Below are 20,518 nucleotides of genomic sequence, written 5' to 3' on the forward strand. Positions count from 1 at the left end.
AACACATTTTGCACTAGGGATGTGCAAAACTACAAATTTGCACTTATTTGGACAACCTGCTTCCTCACTATTTAACCTATAAATTAATTAGAAGTATGTGCTTTGTTAATGGAAAAGTTCTATCAGTCCAAATAAGACCTGAATTTAACCTGCTCACAGCCACCTACTGACTTTCACCGTGTCCTCTTTCAACTGATCATGTGTGAAGTTGGGTCTACACAAGCATGGCATCAGAAAAGCAGGGAGGCCAATCATGCCATTACACAAGCCAGCCACCAGACAAATGAACTGGCAGCAGAAGCTGAGATCTGTGAAGAGCTGTCAAAGAATATATATAATACATATAATGTATATTCTTTGACAGCTCTTCCACATATGTTGGCATTTGTGGACTTGCATTAGCATGGTTTAGGTCCTATTTAGCAGACCGCTACCACTTTGTCTGTGTAAAAGAGGAATTGTCAAATCTAACAAAAGTATGGTGTGCCACAAGGATCAGTTTTAGGGCCTCTACTTTTCTCTTTATACATGCTTCCCCTGAGAGATATTATCAGGAATCATGGAATAAGTTTCCACTGTTATGCCAACGATACCAATTTTTTATTTCTTCGAAACCCGACAAAATTTCAAAATTCTCCAAATTAGCAGAGTGTATCAACGAAATCAAAGATTGGATGGCCAGAAATTTCATCTACTCAATTCCAACAAAACAGAGGTACTAATTATTGGACCAAAAACCTCAAAAAATAAGCTGCCAAAATATTATTTGACTCTTGATTTGACTGTTACATCGTCTTCAACAGACGGTTTTATATTTGATACCAATCTGTCCTTTGAAAATCACATTTCCAATGCTTGTAGAACAGCATTCTTCCACCTCATAAATATTGTTAAGTTACGACATGCTCTCTGTTGCTGATGCCGAAAAAGAATTCATGCGTTCATGACCTCAAAAGTAGATTACTGTAATGCATTACTGGGAGGATCTCCTGCAAGCTCAATAAATAAACTTCAATTAGTTTAAAATGCAGCCGCCAGAGTGCTGACTAGAACTAAGAAATATGATCATATTAGCCCCATTTTATCATCGTTACATTGGCTACCTGTTAAATTTCGAATTAATTTTACAATTCTGTTAACTACGTACAAAGCTTTGAATGGTCTAGCTCCACAGTACTTAAGTGACCTTCTACCACGCTATATTCCATCACGTTGATTACGATCACAAAATTCTGGTCTATTAATAGTTCCTAGAATATCAAAATCCACAAAAGGACGTAGATCCTTTTCCTGTTTGGCTAATAAACTATGGAATAGTATCCCTAACAATGTTGGGACGCAGACACACACTCACTTAGTTTAAGTCTAGACCAAAGACTCATCTATTCAGCCAGGCATACACCTAATTTATCCATCAACTCACAATTAGGCTGCTCTAGTTAGGTCTGCCAAAAGCAGAAACATTTATCATAATCTATAACTCTGCAATAAATTGAATGGCATCTACGCTAATATTATTCTATTTGTTTCCCTGTCTCAACCTTGGGATTCATATCCCGAGGTAACCAGAGGCGGCCAGATGCAGCTCCGTTCCTGCTTGGTGTCGGACTCCACTGCTACGTGTCGCTGAGTGATGATGACTAAATGCAGCCGATGCCAGCCAGACATCACTTCAGTCTATTATGATAGACAATTGCATCTATGTGAAATTCTAAAAGACATTAGTCATTAATCTTACAGGTCATACAAAATCTCTGTTTAAACACTGACCCTTAACACTTAGTTTAATCATTTTAAACCATGACTTGCACTGCACACCAATAACTAATATTGGCATTATATTAATGATGTTGGCCAGAGGGGAACTGGCCCCCACAGTGAGCCTGGTTTCTCCCAAGGTTATTTTTCTCCATTAACCAACATCTTGTAGAGTTTTGTGTTCCTTGCCACAGTCACCTTCGGCTTGCTCACTGGGTTTCTAAATACAATTTATTATTTACTTATTTAATTATTTATTTTTATGCACAATTTACAATTAAATGTAATCAAACTACAGAATGATGACTCCAAGATGTTATAGATATTACAGTTTCATTTTCTTTTAATGCATGATTTTCTGTAAAGCTGCTTTGAGACAATGTGTGTTGTGAAAAGCACTATACAAATAAAAATGACATTACTAATACAAAGTGAAAGAAGTCCTTTGGCTTTGTGGTTTCTCTTCCTCTCATTAGCTGTTGGATATTAAACTGGTCTTATGGTCACTGTGTTTGGCAAAGGTGTGTGCTGATGGAGGAACAGAGGGACAGTAACGATTAAACTGAAAGTGTGGTGACACTGGAGTGTGGAAATGTTTATAGAGCTTAATGGTGGTCAATTAGACAGCACTCGAGCATAATTAGGTTTTCACCTGATCGTCCAAGTGTGATTCTCTGTGCCGGCTTCTGAGGAGGCAGATAGTGTTGAGATGTATCCAGGGGAACGACAGACTCATGTGAGTGAATTTTGTTGATCTCTAAACTAGAGATTTACACATTTGTTTCCCTTTTTTAATTAATCAGTCATCAGGTTTTTAAAGGAATAGTTCACCCAAAAATTTACTCACCCTCAGGCCATGCAAGATGTATCTGAATTTCTTCATGAAAACAGAATTTAAGAATTTTAGGATTTAATTTCAGGCCTCCTCCTTTAAATAATGCAAGTGAATGTACTCCATTTTTTTGACGGTCCAAAATACATATTTAGGGTGCATCAAAATAATCCAGACTCCAGGTGATAAAGTTCTTCTGAACCCAAACGACTGATTATTTTTAGAAACAAAACAATACTTATACACTTTTTAACTACAAATGTTCGCTTCCATACATCTCTGTGATGTGCGCTCATGAGAGCGATGACGTAAGCTTGTTGGTAAGGTCACACGTCACATGGCGGAGGAGGCAGGAAGTTTACAAGAGCTTAATTGTTTACAAGAGACGGAGCGCTGTACAAAAGTTTAATTGTCTTTGCAGTAGATTTGTAATTGTATAAGTGTATTGTTCAAAATGGTCGTTTGGTATGTGTATCCTGGATGCTTCAACCTTCAGAAACCCCAAAGAAAATGCACGGCAGGAAAAATATTAACTTTTTATCAATTGCCTATACATGATCATGAGCGACTGAAGCTCTGGCTTATCACGCTGAACCTGGATATCAGTACACCCCTACATTCTCTCAAATATTGGAGGATGTGCAGTGAACATTTTACCCCTGAGGATTTCAGACCATCGAAAGAAACAAAGGGTCGATATCTGAATTCATCGGCTGTGCCCGTGCTGTTTTTCCAGCGAACTCAGGTATGTGTGAAAACTTTGTCATTGTCACGCCTCCCTCGCGCTATGCACCTCCCTGCACTCAATTCACTCACTCATCACTGCCTGCATAAATAACTCACCTTCACACCATGTCACTGTCAAAAAAACATCTGAAAAAGTGTACAATCTATGTGACTATATGCAGCGTTTTGACCAAGTCTACCAGACATTAGCACAAAAAATATGTGTCTGAAATGGCTTTTGTGTTCTGCGAGAGAACCCAAGGTGTGTGTGATGATGTCTGTGGAAGCATTTTGCTGCTGGATTGGCTGCAAATATGCTGCTCACGGTAAAAACACATATGGCGGTCTCTCAGTAAGTATTTACTGTAGTTGGCTTTACAGTTTAATTATATTATTATGATCATATGCCTTAAAGGAATAGTTCACCCAAAAATTTAAATTCTCTCATTATTTACTCACCCTCATGCCATCCCAGATGTGTATGACTTTCTTTCTTCTGCAAAACACAAATTAAGATTTCTAGAAGAATATTTCAGCTCTGTAGGTCCATACAATGCAAGTGAATGGGTGCCAACATTTTGACCCTCCAAAAATCACATAAAGGCAGTATAAAGTAATCCATACGACTTGTGGTTAAATCCATATTTTCTTACGCAATATGAAAGGTGTGGGTGAGAAACGGACCAATATTTAAGTCAATTTCTGATAGTAATTCTTCTCCCTGCCAAGCAGGGGGAGTACGCATGAAGAATGTGAATCACCAAAAACACAAGAAGAAGAATGTGAAAGTTAAAGTGGAGGCTGACTGAGCAGGGAGGAGAATTTATAGTAAGAAAGAACCTAAATATTGATCTGTTTCTCACCCACACCTATCAAATCACTTCTGAAGACACTGATTTAACCACAGAGGTCAAATGGATTAGAGATTGCAACTGACTAGAGATTGCAATGGCAAGATGTAAAGTGGAAAAAAAGAGTTATATGTTGGTCTGTTCTCATTAAAAACCGATTGGATCCCTTCAGAAGACATCGATTAAACTACTGAAGTCATATGAATTACTTTTATGCTGCTTTTATGTGCTTGTTGGAGACATTTTGGCACCCATTCACTTGCATTGTATGGACCTACAGAGCTGAAATATTCCTCTAAAAATCTTCATTTTGGTTCTGCAGAAGAAAGAAAGTCATACACATCTGGGATGGCATAAGGGTGAGTAAATGATGAGAGAATTTTAATTTTTGGGTGAACTATTCCTTTAACAACTGGACTTCATGATTGCGGCGATGCATACAAATTTTCATTTTTCTCAGCATGTTATTCCAGTGAACTAGTGGACAGCCTTTTGAACAAAATGTGTTGCTCACTGTAAAAACATCGTGAATGTTGAAGATGAGGAAAATAAGACAGAAAAATATTACTAACATACAAAACAAATTGAAACCTCATAATAATCCTTATAATAATATTAATATTTCAGTATTATCTTAATAATATTATTTTAATTAAATTCAACTGGGCTCCAAATAGTGAGTTAAAATGGACTGAAGTTGTTCTGAAAGTCTCTGTGTGTATACAGAAAGTATGTACAGTTCAAGTCAGAAGTTTAAATACACCTTAGAACTCAGTTTTTCACTGAGGTCCGTTAGGATCACTACTTTATTTTAAGAATGTGAAATGTCAGAAAAATAGTAGAGAGAATGATTTATTTCAGCTTTTATTTCTTTCATCACATTCCCAGTGGGTCAGAAGTTTACATACACTTTGTTAGTATTTGGTAGCATTGCCTTTAAATTGTTTAACTTGGGTCAAATGTTTTGGTAGCCTTCCACAAGCTTCTCACAATAAGTTGCTGGAATTTTGGCCCATTCCTCCAGACAGAACTGGTGTAACTGAGTCAGGTTTGTAGGCCTCCTTGCTCACACACGCATTTTCAGTTCTGCCCACAAATTTTCTATCGGACTGAGGTCAGGGTTTTGTGATGGCCACTCCAATACCTTGACTTTGTTGTCCTTAAGCCATTTTGCCACAACTTTGGAGGTATGCTTGGGGTCATTTTCTATTTGTAAGACCCATTTGTGACCGAGCTTAAACTTCCTGGCTGATGTCTTGAGATGTTGCTTCAATATATCCACACAATTTTCCTTCCTCATGATGGCATCTGTTTTGTGAAGTGCACCAGTTCCTTCTGCAGCAAAGCACCCCCACAACATGATGCTGCCACCCCCATGCTTCACGGTTGGGATGGTGTTCTTCGGCTTGCAAGCCTTACCCTTTTTCCTCCAAACATAACAATGGTCATTATGGCCAAACAGTTCATCAGACCAGAGGACATTTCTCCAAAAATGTGCACTTGCAAACTGTAGTCTGGCTTTTTTATGGCTGTTTTGGAGCATCGGCTTCTTCCTCGCTGAGCAGCCTTTCAGGTTATGTCAATATAGGACTTGTTTTACTGTGGATATAGATACTTGTCTACCTGTTTCCTCCAGCATCTTCACAAGGTCGTTTGCTGTTGTTCTGGGATTGATTTGCATTTTTCACACCAAACTATGTTCATCTCTTGGAGACAGAATTCATCTCCTTCCTGAGCGGTATGATGGTTGCGTGGTCCCATGGTATTTATACTTGCGTACTATTGTTTGTACAGATGAACGTGGTACTTTCGGGCATTTGGAAATTGCTCCCAAGGATGAACCAGACTCTGAGTTCTTGGCTGATTTCTTTTGATTTTCCCATGATGTCAAGCAAAGAGGTACTGAGTTTGAAGGTAGGCCTTAAAATACATCCACAGGCACACCTCCAATTGACTCCAATTAGCCTATCAGGAGCTAACTGCCTAAAGGCTTGACATCATTTTCTGAAATTTTCCAAGCTGCTTAAAGGCACTTAACTTGGTGTATGTAAACTTCTGACACACTGGAATTGTGATATAGTCAATTAAAAGTGAAACAATCTGTCTGTAAACAATTGTTGGAAAAATTACTCATGTCATACCCAAAGTAAATGTCCTAAACGACTTGCCAAAACTATAGTTTGCTAATATGAAATCTGTGGAGTGGTTAAAAAATTAGTTTTAATGACTTCAACCTAAGTGTTTGTAAACTTCTGACTTCAACTGTATGTACAGTATATAGTATTTTTTTTAAATAATATTCATAGGCATTGTTCAATGCTATTATGTTTTATTGTTGTAGTAATGATTGTGTTTGCTTGCGTGAAAAAATATCGGTGGTATCGGATGAAAAGAAATCAACATCAGTTAATCTCTAATAAAAACACATTTTAACTTTGCATCTGAGTCAAAAGTAAACTGAACAACATTGGTCTGAGCAGCAGAGCTCCTGTTTATCAATGAAGGAGAAAGACCTTTCTCAACAAAAAATGTATATAATTTATTATATATTATAATAATTTATATCTAAATCAAATCCATAAGTGATGTTTAACAAATGTAAATTAATTTGCGGTCTTTGTATCGTGAAATTTGATAATCATTGATGCTCAACAAATATAAAATATCACCTATGAGCGAAACATCATAATCTGTAACTCTACACATGCAAATTTACATCCATAAAGTGTGGGGAAAGTTATTTTTAAGTATTGAAGATCTGTATTGAGTTTATTGTTCCCATTACTTGAGTGCAGTTTAGTGCAGTTTTACAATTGTAGGATCTACATTTTTGTGCAACTGAGACCTGAGTAACCTCTGTCGGGTTTCTTTATTAAGAGCCTATGCATATATTCTGCTACTAGTGTTTATCCACTCAAACAGCAGAACTAGGGATGGGCACGAGTTCTCGAGTACCCGAGTATTCAGAAGTGACAGCAATTATCGATCGTGAAAATGATAATCGATCATGAAAATCCGTGACGTGACTTTTCACTGAATTCAAAATTAAAATAATTGCTAAGAGTTATATACAAATGTATCAAAGAGAGGCTTTATTTTTAATTTTGAGATTGATTAAGTTGTGATTTTCAGCAGTACCTTGATTGTCAACAGAGACATTTCATAACAACCAAACTGATAAATGATGCTGCAATGCTAGCGTTTTTTTCAACAGGTTTACGGTAATCAGAAGAAAGTTTAATCCCCGTGTTTTGAACATCTGTCTCTGCACAGACTTGCTAAACAAGTTTTATTGCCATATAATGTGGAAACTTTGACTCATTAATGTATATTATTTAATAAAAGTGAATGTTTATCATTTACTGTAAATCTCCTTCGGTGCCGGCATGTTTGCGTGATGTCACACACCTGCATCTCAGCAAAATCAGAGCTGAAGATTTCCGCACAAGTTGTAAGTCTAACATAAAGTGGCATTCCATTTGCAGTTTTCCCTGTATGAAGTTTAAAATTCCAAGTTAAATGGGAGAAATCATGAATCATCACAGCAACTAACTCCAACAGAGCGCAGCATGACTTTGTGTCTGGGGCAAAGACAGCCTATAGAGAAGCGCATGCACACACACGACGTGAAATCTTTCTTTCATACATCTAGATGAAGCATAGCTGAATGTAACAGAACGCAAGGTCTTCAAAACTAATTTCAACTTAACACACCGTTATAAAAACGCGATTGTTATGGCGTCTCCAGTCACGCCAACTGCGGTTTGCAGATACATGGTTCAGAAACAGTGGTGCGCACCTACTAAGCTTATTACAGTAACCTGAAGGAAGAACAGACGCGTTTTCTGAGCATTGTTTCAATGAATTGGCCAGCGAGTCTTCACATAATGACAAAATATCATGCATTATATTTTGATTATGCCCTCTTTTGTACTTATTGTAACAGACTACATTATAACAGCCTTTAATAATGAATAGGCACTGGAACAACGACACACAATGCAGCAGACAAAACATGTAACATATATGTATACTGTATATGTACATGTCTCAGTAATTAAATAGTCTGCATGCGCTGCTCTCTGCCTTACTGTAGGTGCGCAGCTCTGTTTTCTGTAGTGTATTAAACATCCTCAAAGTCTGTGTGAGGCTAATGAGCTGAATGCATTATATTTACAGCTCTATGGATTAAGTAATTGCACATTTTCATAGTTCCAGTCCAAATATGCTTGGCCACTAAATGTTACAATGTTAATCTAAAGCAACCTCTTAACACAGTTTTTTGTGGACAGAAGAGTGGATAAGAGCATTTGTCTGCATTAAAAGATATTGTCAACTCTACTACAACTAGAAATGCCTTTCTTCAGTGTTTCCACCAAAATAAAGGCTTACAAGTTTAACCGGACCACATAGCTATGCCGCATGAAAGTTAAGAAAATACTACATAAATATGATACTATTTTATAATAACATGGTACCATTTTGTAACTATTAGATTATACAAAAATATATGTCCCTAGCAGTTTTTTTACTTAATAATAACTTATTATTGGGTTCCAAAGATAATGATGAAAAGTGGGCTCAGAACCAAAGTCGACAAAACTTAGTACACAGTGAACAGATACAATGTGAAGATGTTGTGAATCTTTTTTTCCCCTCTATATTAAACTGTTTTTTATTTATTTAGTCTGATTTTATTTAAGAGGACTGAAGTGTGAACACCCTTTCTTGAACGTTTTTTTTTATTGGCAGTGGAGAATGTTTGCCCATTACTAAATTTTAGGTTTTTTTTTTTATGTAAATATTCATATTTCAGTTCAAATCACAATAGCAATATTTTTCAAAATAGTCACAATTTGATTTGTCCAAATTGTTCAGCCCTAGTCATCATGACTTATTAAACTGATACAGCTTGAGCTGTCTGGCAACAAATACACTTCTTGAGCACTTCAACTGTGTTCCCTCTTTTACCAAATTTTATCAAATCTGCCATTGTTCATTTGAATCTAATAAAATGCAAAAGATATAAACACACTTTTGTCTGTAGGCCAGAGACCATCTGGACCAACTGTTTGCCTAGAAGCCATTCACAGGTGTGTTTGATCCTTTGATCTACACACACCACCTGGAGAAACCTGGCAGCAGTATCTCTCTCCAGCAGAACACCAGTGGTTGTCTACTGATGAGTCGTGACTCGTGACCAAAAATGTATCTGTTCTTATAGGGTCACAAACAACAGGGAAGAAACAATGTTAAATGCACATAATAAAATGCAACTAACCATTTAATCAGGCATAGTTAGGATAGCAAAATAAACAGGCTTATCAAGAGAAAACTCTTCCCATATCTTTTGTTGATGACATTAAATTTTCAATCAAGATGTTTCAGTTGTTGAAAACAATTATACAGACAAATAAATAACATAAAATCTAAAGTCACACACACAAGTGATTATCAATTGTTTGATGAGAGTTCATTGCCTTGTGGAATGAGGTAAATACTATACAGTGACAATTTCCACTCTTCGTAACAAAATCTCCTCACCCACACAAACAAGAACTTTTCAACCTCTGCTGCCTTGTGCTTCACAGAAACCTGGCTGAGTGAAGCCATTCCGGAGAGTGCGTTACATCTGCCGGCTTTCAGCTGTTCAGAGCGGATCGCATCACGGAGTTAACAGGGAAAACAAGAGGCAGTGGAACATGCTTTTATATCAGTGAAAGTTGGTGTACAGATGTAACAAGGTTAAAGAGGATGTGCTGTCCTAATTTGGAAGTGCTCTTTATTAACTGTAAGTCTTTCTACTCGCCGCGGGAGTTTTCCTCGTTTATTCTGGTGAGTGTGTATATTGTGCCAAATCCGTGTTTGAATGCGGCGCTGCAACAGCTGGCTGATCAAATCACAGACACAGAACAACAATACCCGGACTCAGTTAATATTATTCTTGGGGATTTTAACAAAGCAAACCTCACACATGAACTGCCCAAATACACTCTTTTAGCTGCATCATTTATTCAGTTGGCCTGCAGTGCTCTATAATACAGCAAACATAAAATAGGAAAAAGCATGTATTTGCTCCATAGGCTAAACATGAAAAAATGGCGCCATCTGGTGGAAAATATTTAAAATAAACAATTTTACGCCAATTAGCATTAGCAATATGAGTGAAACAGAACCCACTTTGAAGTGACCTGGAACAAATCTGTGACGTTTTACCTGGCGTGTTGAAGCGATAATCATTTCACTACAGCCGTCGTTTGTGCTGACCTCTCTGATTAGCAGAGACGAAGTCCATGTCCGCTCTACATCCAGTGTATACAGCACTACTCTGAATAAATTATGCACCAATCAGTCGAGTCAAATACAGCTCTTGAATAATTACCAATCAACCTCTGGTAGAGAACTGCTCAACAAATTTACAAAGGGATCAAAATAACAGTCACAACCTCCTATAGAGCCATTGCTTAATAGTGTTTAACAATGACAGTTTAAACCATAAAAATGAGCATAATTCAACAAATCAGCAGTTAAATCTGTCAAGATATCTAGAAGCAAACACATCTCTTTCCAAGTACAGTTCACACATCAAAGATCTCCTTTCAATTATCCATTACAGAATGGACATATCATTCCTGTCTGAGGGAACACATTAGTGGTTGCCCGATATGAGTTTTTTTTAAATGGCCAATGCCGATAGCCAGCAGGGTGGCCGATATAATGCCGATATATCACACAATTTAATATAGTAAATAATATATACATAAAATATCTATAAAAAACTAAATTAATCAAGTTATATTTAGCACCATATTTACTCAATAAAAGATAAATAAAACAAAAATTTCACACAAAATTTTTACTTGGTAAAAATAATAAATATACAGCATGAATTATATTTTAAAAATAAGATTACGTATTGTAAATTGATGGCAGTTTCTTCTGGTTTCTATTTAGTCATCCAATTTTAACAATTTTTGCACATTAAGAAACTGTTAATATATTAGGTAGAAGGAACTAACAAAAGTGAACACGGTAGTTCAGCAACCACAGATGACAGGTGCACATTAGAAATCACATTTTATCACAAAAAACAAATCAAACTAATTGTAAAACAGTGCACAGCATTGTTTCCTTCACCAGGTAGTGTTGTCAAAAGTACCAGTACTTTGGTACCAATTCGATACTAAAATAAAAAAGATGTAACGATACCATCTTTATCATCATGCAGTGCTGGTAGTACTGAGCAGCGACTCTGTCAGGTACCAGCGCACAGTATGACTGACACACATACTTTAAATTAATGTATAAATCTGACCGCTCATACACTGTAAACTCCAGACATTGAGAATCATTCTTGACATGTTGTATCATATGACAAAGCAGAGCACCAATCCATTGTGAACCACGCAGCCCATGTAAACTATATAGTTATTAGGGATGTGCGAGACTAGTCGACTAAACGGTTCTGATGCTGCTAGTCGACACTGGAATTACTAGTCGGTTAATATTTCCCCCATTAAACTAATAATAATTTTTACACATTTACGTTTGGCTTTATATTTTTACAGAGGCTTCACTTAAATTACTGTCATATTAATGTTACATATTTTAAACAGAATTAATAATACAAATATTATTTAAATTATAAAAAAAAATAAAAAAAAAAAAATAAAGAGGATATCTGGAGCAGATACAGAGTTTAATTTCTCCTCAGGCTGCGCGTGCTTCTTCCCTCTCTCACTCGCGGTGCACGAAGGAAAATGTCCTCTCGCTAGACAAGCAAACTCAGCAAAGTAGTAATGAAATCACTTCGGTGGTGCGGGAATCGGCTTTCCAAACGTTTGAAAGTCCCTATGGATGTTTTCACATTTGAGTCTTCTTTAAATCTGTGCATGCTTGGATGTTATTTTTCCGCTGAGCGGGCTTTTTCAAGTGCAGGATAGCTGCCTCAGGTTAGTCAAGTCCCGTCTTTCACCGGACCATGTCGAAGGGTTAATTTTACTCATCAAAAAAAGTATGCTTTTGAGTTGCCTAGAAAATAACTGTTTTAGACTAGGTATGCCATTTTTTTAATCTGCTGATTAAGAAGGCTGTTTTCAACGAGGTGCCGACTGCTTAACATGTTAAACTATCTTTGATTCTGTGTGTACGTCATGTTTAGAATACATTAGGTTTATTGTAGGCTACATCACAGGCCTATTTTTTCTATCCTATAGCTACTTTTTTTTTTTTTTTTTTTAACATCGTAACTGTTTTTGGTTAACATTCTTTACCGAACAGCTGTCATATTAGATCAATGGCTAATATACGACTGCACGTCGTGAAATACGCGTGACTTTTCAGTGCATTTTTTTCTCTCTCACAGATTTGGTTTACCTGTTAAATATTTTCAACAATGTCCTGACTGTTTAATTATGTTAAGAAACTTTTACTTGGTGATTTCTGTTTAGAACAGGCTTTTACAATCCTGCACTATTCATTCAATTGTTTTCAATAAATATGTGTTAAATATTTGATAATGTTGATTCAGTGAATGCATGTCATGTTCTACATTTAATATAAAATGATCATAATTCAAGGCGAGCACGTCGCAGATAAATGCCCCTTTTCAGTGGAATATAGCTTCGGATTTGGAACAGATTAAGTATTTTAAATGGGTCGCATAAACACACTTTTATTTTACTGTTTTCTGAAAGTTGGTTTCTCTTTAGACTAGTCGACTAGTCAGTTACAAAACTTCCGTTTAAACGACAGAAATTAGTCGTAGCGCACATGCCTAATAGTTATATAATTAAATCACAGCATTAGTGCTTTAATCTCAGCTCAGCTTTATTTATATCGCATTTAAAACAACAGAGTTGTCCAAAGTGCTTCACAGTAATAAAATTTAAAACATGAAATTTCAAAATTACCACATACACAAACACCAGTAATCTAAAATACAAACACTTTAAAACGGTGTCCTACATTTCATTTGTCGACTCAAAGGCCAGTGTAAACAGATAAGATTTCAGACGTGACTTGAAAGTCTTTAATGATCACACTGGGCCATGTTGCGAACTGTTTACCTGGAAAAGTGAAGCTTCCGGCAAAAAACACGTCATAATAAAAGCACGATTCAAAATAAAAGCTAGATGCTAGAATTAAATAAAGAACTGTTTACAAATATATTACAAGTGTATAGTAAAATATAATATTTACTGTAATAATAATAATAATAATAATAATAACAATCATTAATCAATATATCACAAGCAAGACAGATGTTGAATAAAAGTTTGGCAAAAAATGCAATGACAAGTTAAAGTTCTATTTTCACTTATTAAAAGTTAAGAATTAAATGATTAGACACAATTTTGATGATTAAATTAAATTAAACTTTAAAACAGGTTCTAGAAAATAATAATTATTAAAATATAATTATTAAAAAACTTATGTGTTCAATAGCACATTATTAAAACATTAAAATATTAACATTTTGCTGTGATATCAAAATTGGTATGGAGAACCATGAAATTTCACTGAAATCGGTATTGTCATACTGAAATTTTGGTACCATGACAACACTAATCATGACAATTAGACAAGACAGTTAAAAGTTACAGGGAACTGTTGAGAAGAGAGAGAGAATGAAACACGCGAGCACTTTAACGGCATAAGCTTTGCCGCATTTGTCGCGGCTCTGATACGCAGGACAGTTTATATAAGAAATATTACACCATCTACTTCAAACATATCACATGCACATTTTTTGTAAGCCACACGTCAAGCATTTCTTTTAAATTAGTGAAATGGGAGATTTTTATAACATGTGGATACATGTTATAAACATTTTTATTAATGTGTCAAAGCATGCACAACTCACCTGCTCGTGCAGCAATAAGGTGGGTAGTGCGGTCGGGGTCTTTGGCATTGAGCACCAGGGTCTTGCCAAGCTTGGCTCCCAGCGCCTTGGCGTGGTACCACTCTCGTGTGCGCTCCATTGGGTAGTTGGTGGGATAGAGGCCACTGAAGACGATCGTGGTGCCCGCCAGCGTGCGACCCTTCAGCTCGGGGGCGATCTTCCGGATGTCGGGACTCTCAGAGCTCTCCTTCCTCAGGAAGGCCTCGTAGCGCGAGTAGTACTCACTGTGGATGCGAACCAAAACCTCCTCCAAGTAAACGAGATGGTCATCCTGATCTCTATCCTCCTCTTCCTCATCATCCTCATCCTCCATGCTGTGATCTAAAGACTCCTCCCCCATGGTGACACCTGACTGCTCACTGTTTTGAGATTCCGTTTCCGCTTCTTTCTTATCGGCACAGCCGTTGCCCAAATCAACGAGACCTTCCGGATCCGTGTCTGGAATTTCGTCCCCCTCTGTCCTCTGTTTTCCAGCTTCCCCATCATCCTCTTTGTTTATACACTCCTCCGTTTTTGTTTGTTTGGATTTCCTGGCATCTACCAACTGCCCTTCTCCATCGCTGTCCAATAATCCTGCTTTACCCTCATCATTGTCACTGTCGCTCAACAGGTCAAAGTCCAGGTCATTGGCAGTGCCGTCCTTGGCAGCGTTTGGTACATCAGTCTCACCTGAGCTACTCATCACATTTGAGCTGCCCTCCCCCTCTGCTTTCACATTACACTTGTCATCATTGGGCTGTTCCCCTGTGGGGTGAGTCCTCTCGTTGGCTGAGGCTCCCTGAGTTTTGGTGGCAGAGGAGGATGACAACTCATGCCCAGTTTTTTTGTCTTTGCTGGAATTCCTAAGGCCGTTTCTCTGTTCCTCCAGTTCGGATGTCCCAGATGATTCCACGTTCTCTGAAGATCGCCCTGCCTGATTACCTACAGCATGATAACAGAAATAATGCACATGGGTGTTCAGAGTAGAGCTGTCATTCGACTGAAAATTTTAATCAAACTTATTACATGATGTGCCGATTAATTGATTGAATTATTAATAATAAATCGCATATCAATATTTGCTGAGAAAGGCCCCCAAATAAAGATCATTTCTTTAAAATAATTATAAAAATAATATAAAATGGTTCAAATACATTACTGTGTCTGACGAGTTAAGCATTGATTAGACAATAAAAAAAGTGTCTTTAGAAGTCAAAATATTGTTTGTTTTATTTCCATATCATTGAACATAAGCCTATTATTAGCCAACTCAAGACAGCAATCCATTTTCAATTCAGTTCATCAGTCTCTCTCAAGACCCATTCTGTCGGTGGATTGAAAATGTCTGTCTATGTGTTATGTACACATGTATCAGACGAATGCTCTTGGGAGTACTATAAATGCCTCATTTTAAGACACTGTGTCAAGTTAAATGTAGTTTGAAACTGTGAAAAAAGCATTTAGAGATCCCTGCATTTTCTTGTGCTCTGTACAGATGTCTTTGAAAACAAAATCGCATCATCTATAAACTGCTTCTTATTCAATTTTGTGCTGCTTGACTACTCTCGTTGGTTTGACAAGGCACGTTGTCTGTACAGCAATTTTTTTCCTATTTCTATGGTAAAGCCCTAAGCTGAGTCTGCGCTGACTGCCCCCTGCTGAATACGGAATGCAAATACAGAAAGGCTTATTACTGAATTTGCATACAGGGGGCATGATTAGTTGAGTCAATTGTTTCTGCATTATTTTCAATACAAATAACAGCACTAAACAAATGCATTAAATCGACAGCCCAAGTTTTGACATCAGTAATGTACCTAACTTGACAGAAATGTATCTACACTGACCTTGACAAAATAGTTTTTGTACCAAACTAGCATTTACTGACTCCCTAGTCATGCAGAGACAGATTTTTGACTATAGACATAAGGTCTGGTCAACACTGCAGCTTATTCTGGCCACTTAGTTCTTTAATTTAAGTACTTTTGAGAGGTCAGCCATGTCTCTGAAGCAATGAGCAATGAATGAAGCAATGAGTAATTTTTTCATGATTGAATAGCGACTTGAATTTCTTTCCGTTCATCGCACAATCAAGACGCATTTTTTATATATTTTTTCAATTCCCAATGTGCTCTAAATCCTCATGGTGGCATAGTGACTAACCTCAATCTGGGTGGTGGAGGACGAATCTCAGTTGCCTCCGCGTCCGAGACCGTCAATCCATCTAGTCACGTGGCTTGTTGAGCGCGTTACTGCGGAGACCTAGCGCATGTGGAGGCTTCACGTTATTCTCCGTGGCGCCCAAGCACAACTCACCACGTGTCCCACCGAGAGTGAGAACCACATTATAGCAACCACGAGGAGGTTAACCCAACGTGACTCCACCCACCCAAGCAACCAGGCCAACTGGTTGCTTAGGAAGCCTGACTGGAGTCACACAGCACGCCCTGGATTCAAACTTGCGACCCCAGGTGTGGTAGTCAGTGTCTTTACTTGCTGAGCTGAATTGACTCGATCATCCGGGGAACCGGGATGCCGGTTTTGTTTCTTTTTGTATTGGTTCCACCTAGCGGCTGGAGCTTGTTCTGTTGAATAACACTCCTTTGGAACAGCTGTGGATTAATCTGTTCGTTCTTCGTGCTAATTCCTCCTGCTGGCTGTAGTTTGTTTTGTTGAGTTTTTTTTATGGGACATTGGAATGATTACATCATCCGCTGAACTCATAACAGCTGGCTCACTGAACATTCGTTGGTCTGACAAGGAATCTGAACGGTTTTATATCAGCTGGAATTTGTTTTGTGGAAGATCACATCCTTGAGACAGTTCTGTGAATGAATCTACACATTTTTTGTGTTCAAGTATTTTCTGTTATGTAATTTTGCCTCACAAATTTGTGAGGCAAAATTGAGCATTCCGATGGCAAAGTTGTCATGGGAACACGTGGGCGTTCATGGACCTTTTGAGTTTAAAGGGATTGTCGCCGGTCAGCGCTGTCGTGCGTGGGGTTAATGCGCACATTTTTCTTTTTCTATTTGTTTTGTTCCGGGGGATGTTCGGGGGTTGATTGTTTCACTAATGGGGAATGTGGTCTGTATAATTTTGTTTTTCACACACAATTTATTTTTTTTATTATATCAATATGTCAGTTGTTAACATGAGTGTACTATCTCTCTCCATATGGAATGTGAATGGGTTGGGGCACCCCATAAAAAGAAGGAAGGTTATTTCTTTTCTTAAACGTAAGAAATATGATATAGTGTTTCTTCAAGAAACACATCTCTCCCCGCAGGAAGCTGAAAATTTTGGGAAGATATGGGGTGGACATGTTTTCTTTAGTGTTGGCTCAAGTAAGAGCAAGGGAGTCATTATATTGATTAATAAACATCTACAATTCAAATGTCTCAAACAGACTAAAGATAAATTAGGAAGAGTCATTATTGTTTTAGCTGAAATTCAAGGGCAAAGTCTGATTTTGGCTAATATTTACGCACCTAACGCTGAAGATCAGGGCTTTTTTATAGATCCTGAAGGGATGTTGCAAACCGCTGGCACCCCTCATGATATAATATTGGGAGGAGACTTTAATCTTTTGATGGATTCAGTCCTTGATCATAGTGAAGCAAAAGTGTGTAAACCCCCTAGAGCAACACTGACGCTTCACAGGATGTGTAAAAATCTTGGTCTTTCGGATATTTGGAGACTTTTGAACCCATCCGGTAGGGACTATACATTTTTGTCATCAGTCCATAAGATTTATTCTAGAATAGATTTTTTTTTTTTATATCCAAATCCCTAATTTCATCTGTTGTTGATTGCTCAATTGGAAATATCTTAGTCTCAGATCACGCCCTGGTGAGTTTAGAGGTGATGCCACATATAGAGAAAAATAAATCATATAGTTGGTGCCTTAATGTATCCCTTCTGCAAAATCCTGATTTCCAACAAATGTTAAAGGCTGAAATCAATGTTTATATGGAGACCAACTGGTCCTCAGTATCCTCTGTGGGCGTGGCTTGGGAGGCACTTAAAGCTGTTCTAAGGGGCCGGATCATACAGTATGCCTCATTCATCAAAAAATCCAAAGCACAAGAACTTGTGGAGTTGGAAGGAAATAGTAAAAGTGCCGAGGCAGAGCTGAAGCGCCATATGTCAGCTGATGGCCTCAGAGAATTGACCCGATTGAAATATAGATATAATACTATTTTGTCACGGAAAGTGGAGTTTTGGCTATTCAGGGCAAGACAGTCATACTTTGAGTAGGGTGACAAAGCAGGGAAGCTTTTGGCTAGATATATAAAGCAGAAAGAGTTTTTTTCTACTATTCCCTCAGTGAAATCTGCTGGTGGTGAAATATTTACCTCGGCCATTGATATTAATAATGTTTTTAAAGAATTCTATATTGATCTTTATAGTTCCATGTCTTTGTCTACTGATAAAGATATTAGAAACTTTGTGGAACCATTAGAACTTCCTAAACTGATGACTGAGCAAAAAAACTCTCTTGATTCTGAAATAACCTTGGAGGAGCTTGACGAGGTAATTAAGTCCCTACCTACTGGCAAGGCTCCGGGGCCAGATGGTTTTGCTGCAGAATTTTTTAGATCCTATGCTACAGAACTGGCCCCACTTTTGTTAGAAGTTGATACTGAATCATTAAAGAATGGAAAACTTCCTCCAACCATGACACAAGCCCAGATCAGTCTGACTCTTAAAAAGGACAAAGATCCAAGCAAGTGTAAAAGTTACCATCCAATTTCCCTGATCCAACTAGATGTAAAAATATTGTCAAAAATTTTGGCTAACCGATTAAGTAAAGTTATGACATCTCTTATACATATAGATCAGGTGGGGTTTATTCGGTGCCGCAGCTCTTCTGATAACATCAGGCGTCTCATCAATATCATGTGGTCAGTGGCGAATGAACAATCTCCGGTCGCTGCCATCTCACTTGACACCGAAAAGGCATTTGATATGGTAGAATGGGATTATCTTTTTAAGATTTTGGAAATGTATGTGAGTACATTTATTGGCTGGATTAAGTTACTTTATAAACAGCCTGTAGAAGCGGTACAAACAAATGGATTAATTTCAGATTATTTTACTCTGAACAGGGGCACTCGACAGGGTTGCCCACTTTCCCCATTATTGTTCTGTCTTGCCCTGGAACCATTAGCAGCCGCGATTTCCAGGGGTGACAGCGGGAGGTGTGCTTTACGCAGATGATATTTTATTATTTGTCTCTGAACCTACTAGATCTATGCCTTGCCTCCACAGAATTATTCATTCCTTTTCCAAGTTCTCAGGATACAAAGTCAATTGGTCTAAATCCGAAGCTTTGGCGCTGACAGCGTACTGCCCAGAAACGGCTTTCCAGCCGGGCGACTTCCAGTGGCCCAAACAGGGCATTAAGTATTTGGGGATTTTATTCCCAGCAAATTTGTCTGATTTAGTTAGAGTTAATTTTGACCCTTTAATTAAAAGGTTTTTGAGCGATGTGGACAGGTGGGCTTCATTACATTTATCGATGATTGGGAAGGTTAATGTTATTAAAATGAATTGTATTCCAAAATTCAACTACCTGCTTCAGTCTCTCCCTGTAGATGTCCCCCTCTCTTATTTCAAGCAATTTGATATCATAGCGAAGTCCTTTATTTGGAATGGTAAGTGCCCCAAGTTAAATTTCAATAAGTTACATAGGCCAATTGACAAAGGTGGGCTAGGCCTACCCAAGATTTTGTTTTATTATTATGCGTTCGGTCTTAGACATTTGGCTCATTGGTCGCTTCCACCTGAGAGAGCCCCTCCCTGGTTTTGTATTGAAAAGGAAGTTCTTGCCCCTATCTCGCCACTGCAAAGCCTTTCGATCAAACTAGCCGGAGAGGTTAAGTCGCACCCCGTTATTTTGCATTTGCACTCGATATGGACAAAAGTGTCCAGAGTGTTTAATTCGGATATTTATTTAAACGCAGCCTCGAGCACATGGCAGAACCCTAAACTATGTATTAATAAGTCCCCTTTTTGTTGGTCAGATTGGATTGTGAGGGGGGTTAATGCACTTAGTGACCTATATGAGGGTGGAGTATTGAGACCTTTTGAAAATTTGGTTCAACATTTTGGCATTCCCAGATCTCAGTTTTATAAGTATTTACAACTTCGCCACCTACTCTGCACTATTTTTGGGAGTGGCACGCACCCCACTAAAGCGGCAGGTGCTTTGGGAGAGGTGATTGCTGCTTTTGGAAAAGGCCATGAAGCATCAGTGTATTACTCCCTACTAATTCAGAGTCTGGGGGATGGAGCCTTGACTTCTCTCAAGAGAGTATGGGAAAAAGATTTGAATTTGGTATTGCAGGATGGAGTGTGGACTAAGATTCTTAAAAATGTCAAGTCTGTTTCTAGAGATGCAAGGGTTCGCCTTATGCAATTTAAGATTTTACATAGATTTTATTGGACCCCCTCTAGATTATA

The 20,518-nt window shown here is 37.9% G+C and overlaps 1 protein-coding gene across 4 annotated transcripts in view; it reads right to left on the bottom strand.

The window, feature by feature from the left end:
- LOC127420690 (RNA polymerase II subunit A C-terminal domain phosphatase-like) overlaps positions 1-20,518 on the bottom strand; it is a 185,447-nt gene that overhangs the window by 137,211 nt on the left and 27,718 nt on the right. For all 4 annotated transcript variants that reach the window (XM_051663163.1, XM_051663161.1, XM_051663160.1 and 1 more), the window contains exon 8: positions 14,033-14,992. In XM_051663163.1, coding sequence (XP_051519123.1) covers positions 14,033-14,992 — 960 coding nt within the window. The remainder of the gene's footprint in view (positions 1-14,032; positions 14,993-20,518) is intronic.

This window comes from Myxocyprinus asiaticus, chromosome 30 (genome assembly GCF_019703515.2).
Source record: "Myxocyprinus asiaticus isolate MX2 ecotype Aquarium Trade chromosome 30, UBuf_Myxa_2, whole genome shotgun sequence".
In the NCBI taxonomy this organism is placed as follows: domain Eukaryota; kingdom Metazoa; phylum Chordata; class Actinopteri; order Cypriniformes; family Catostomidae; genus Myxocyprinus; species Myxocyprinus asiaticus.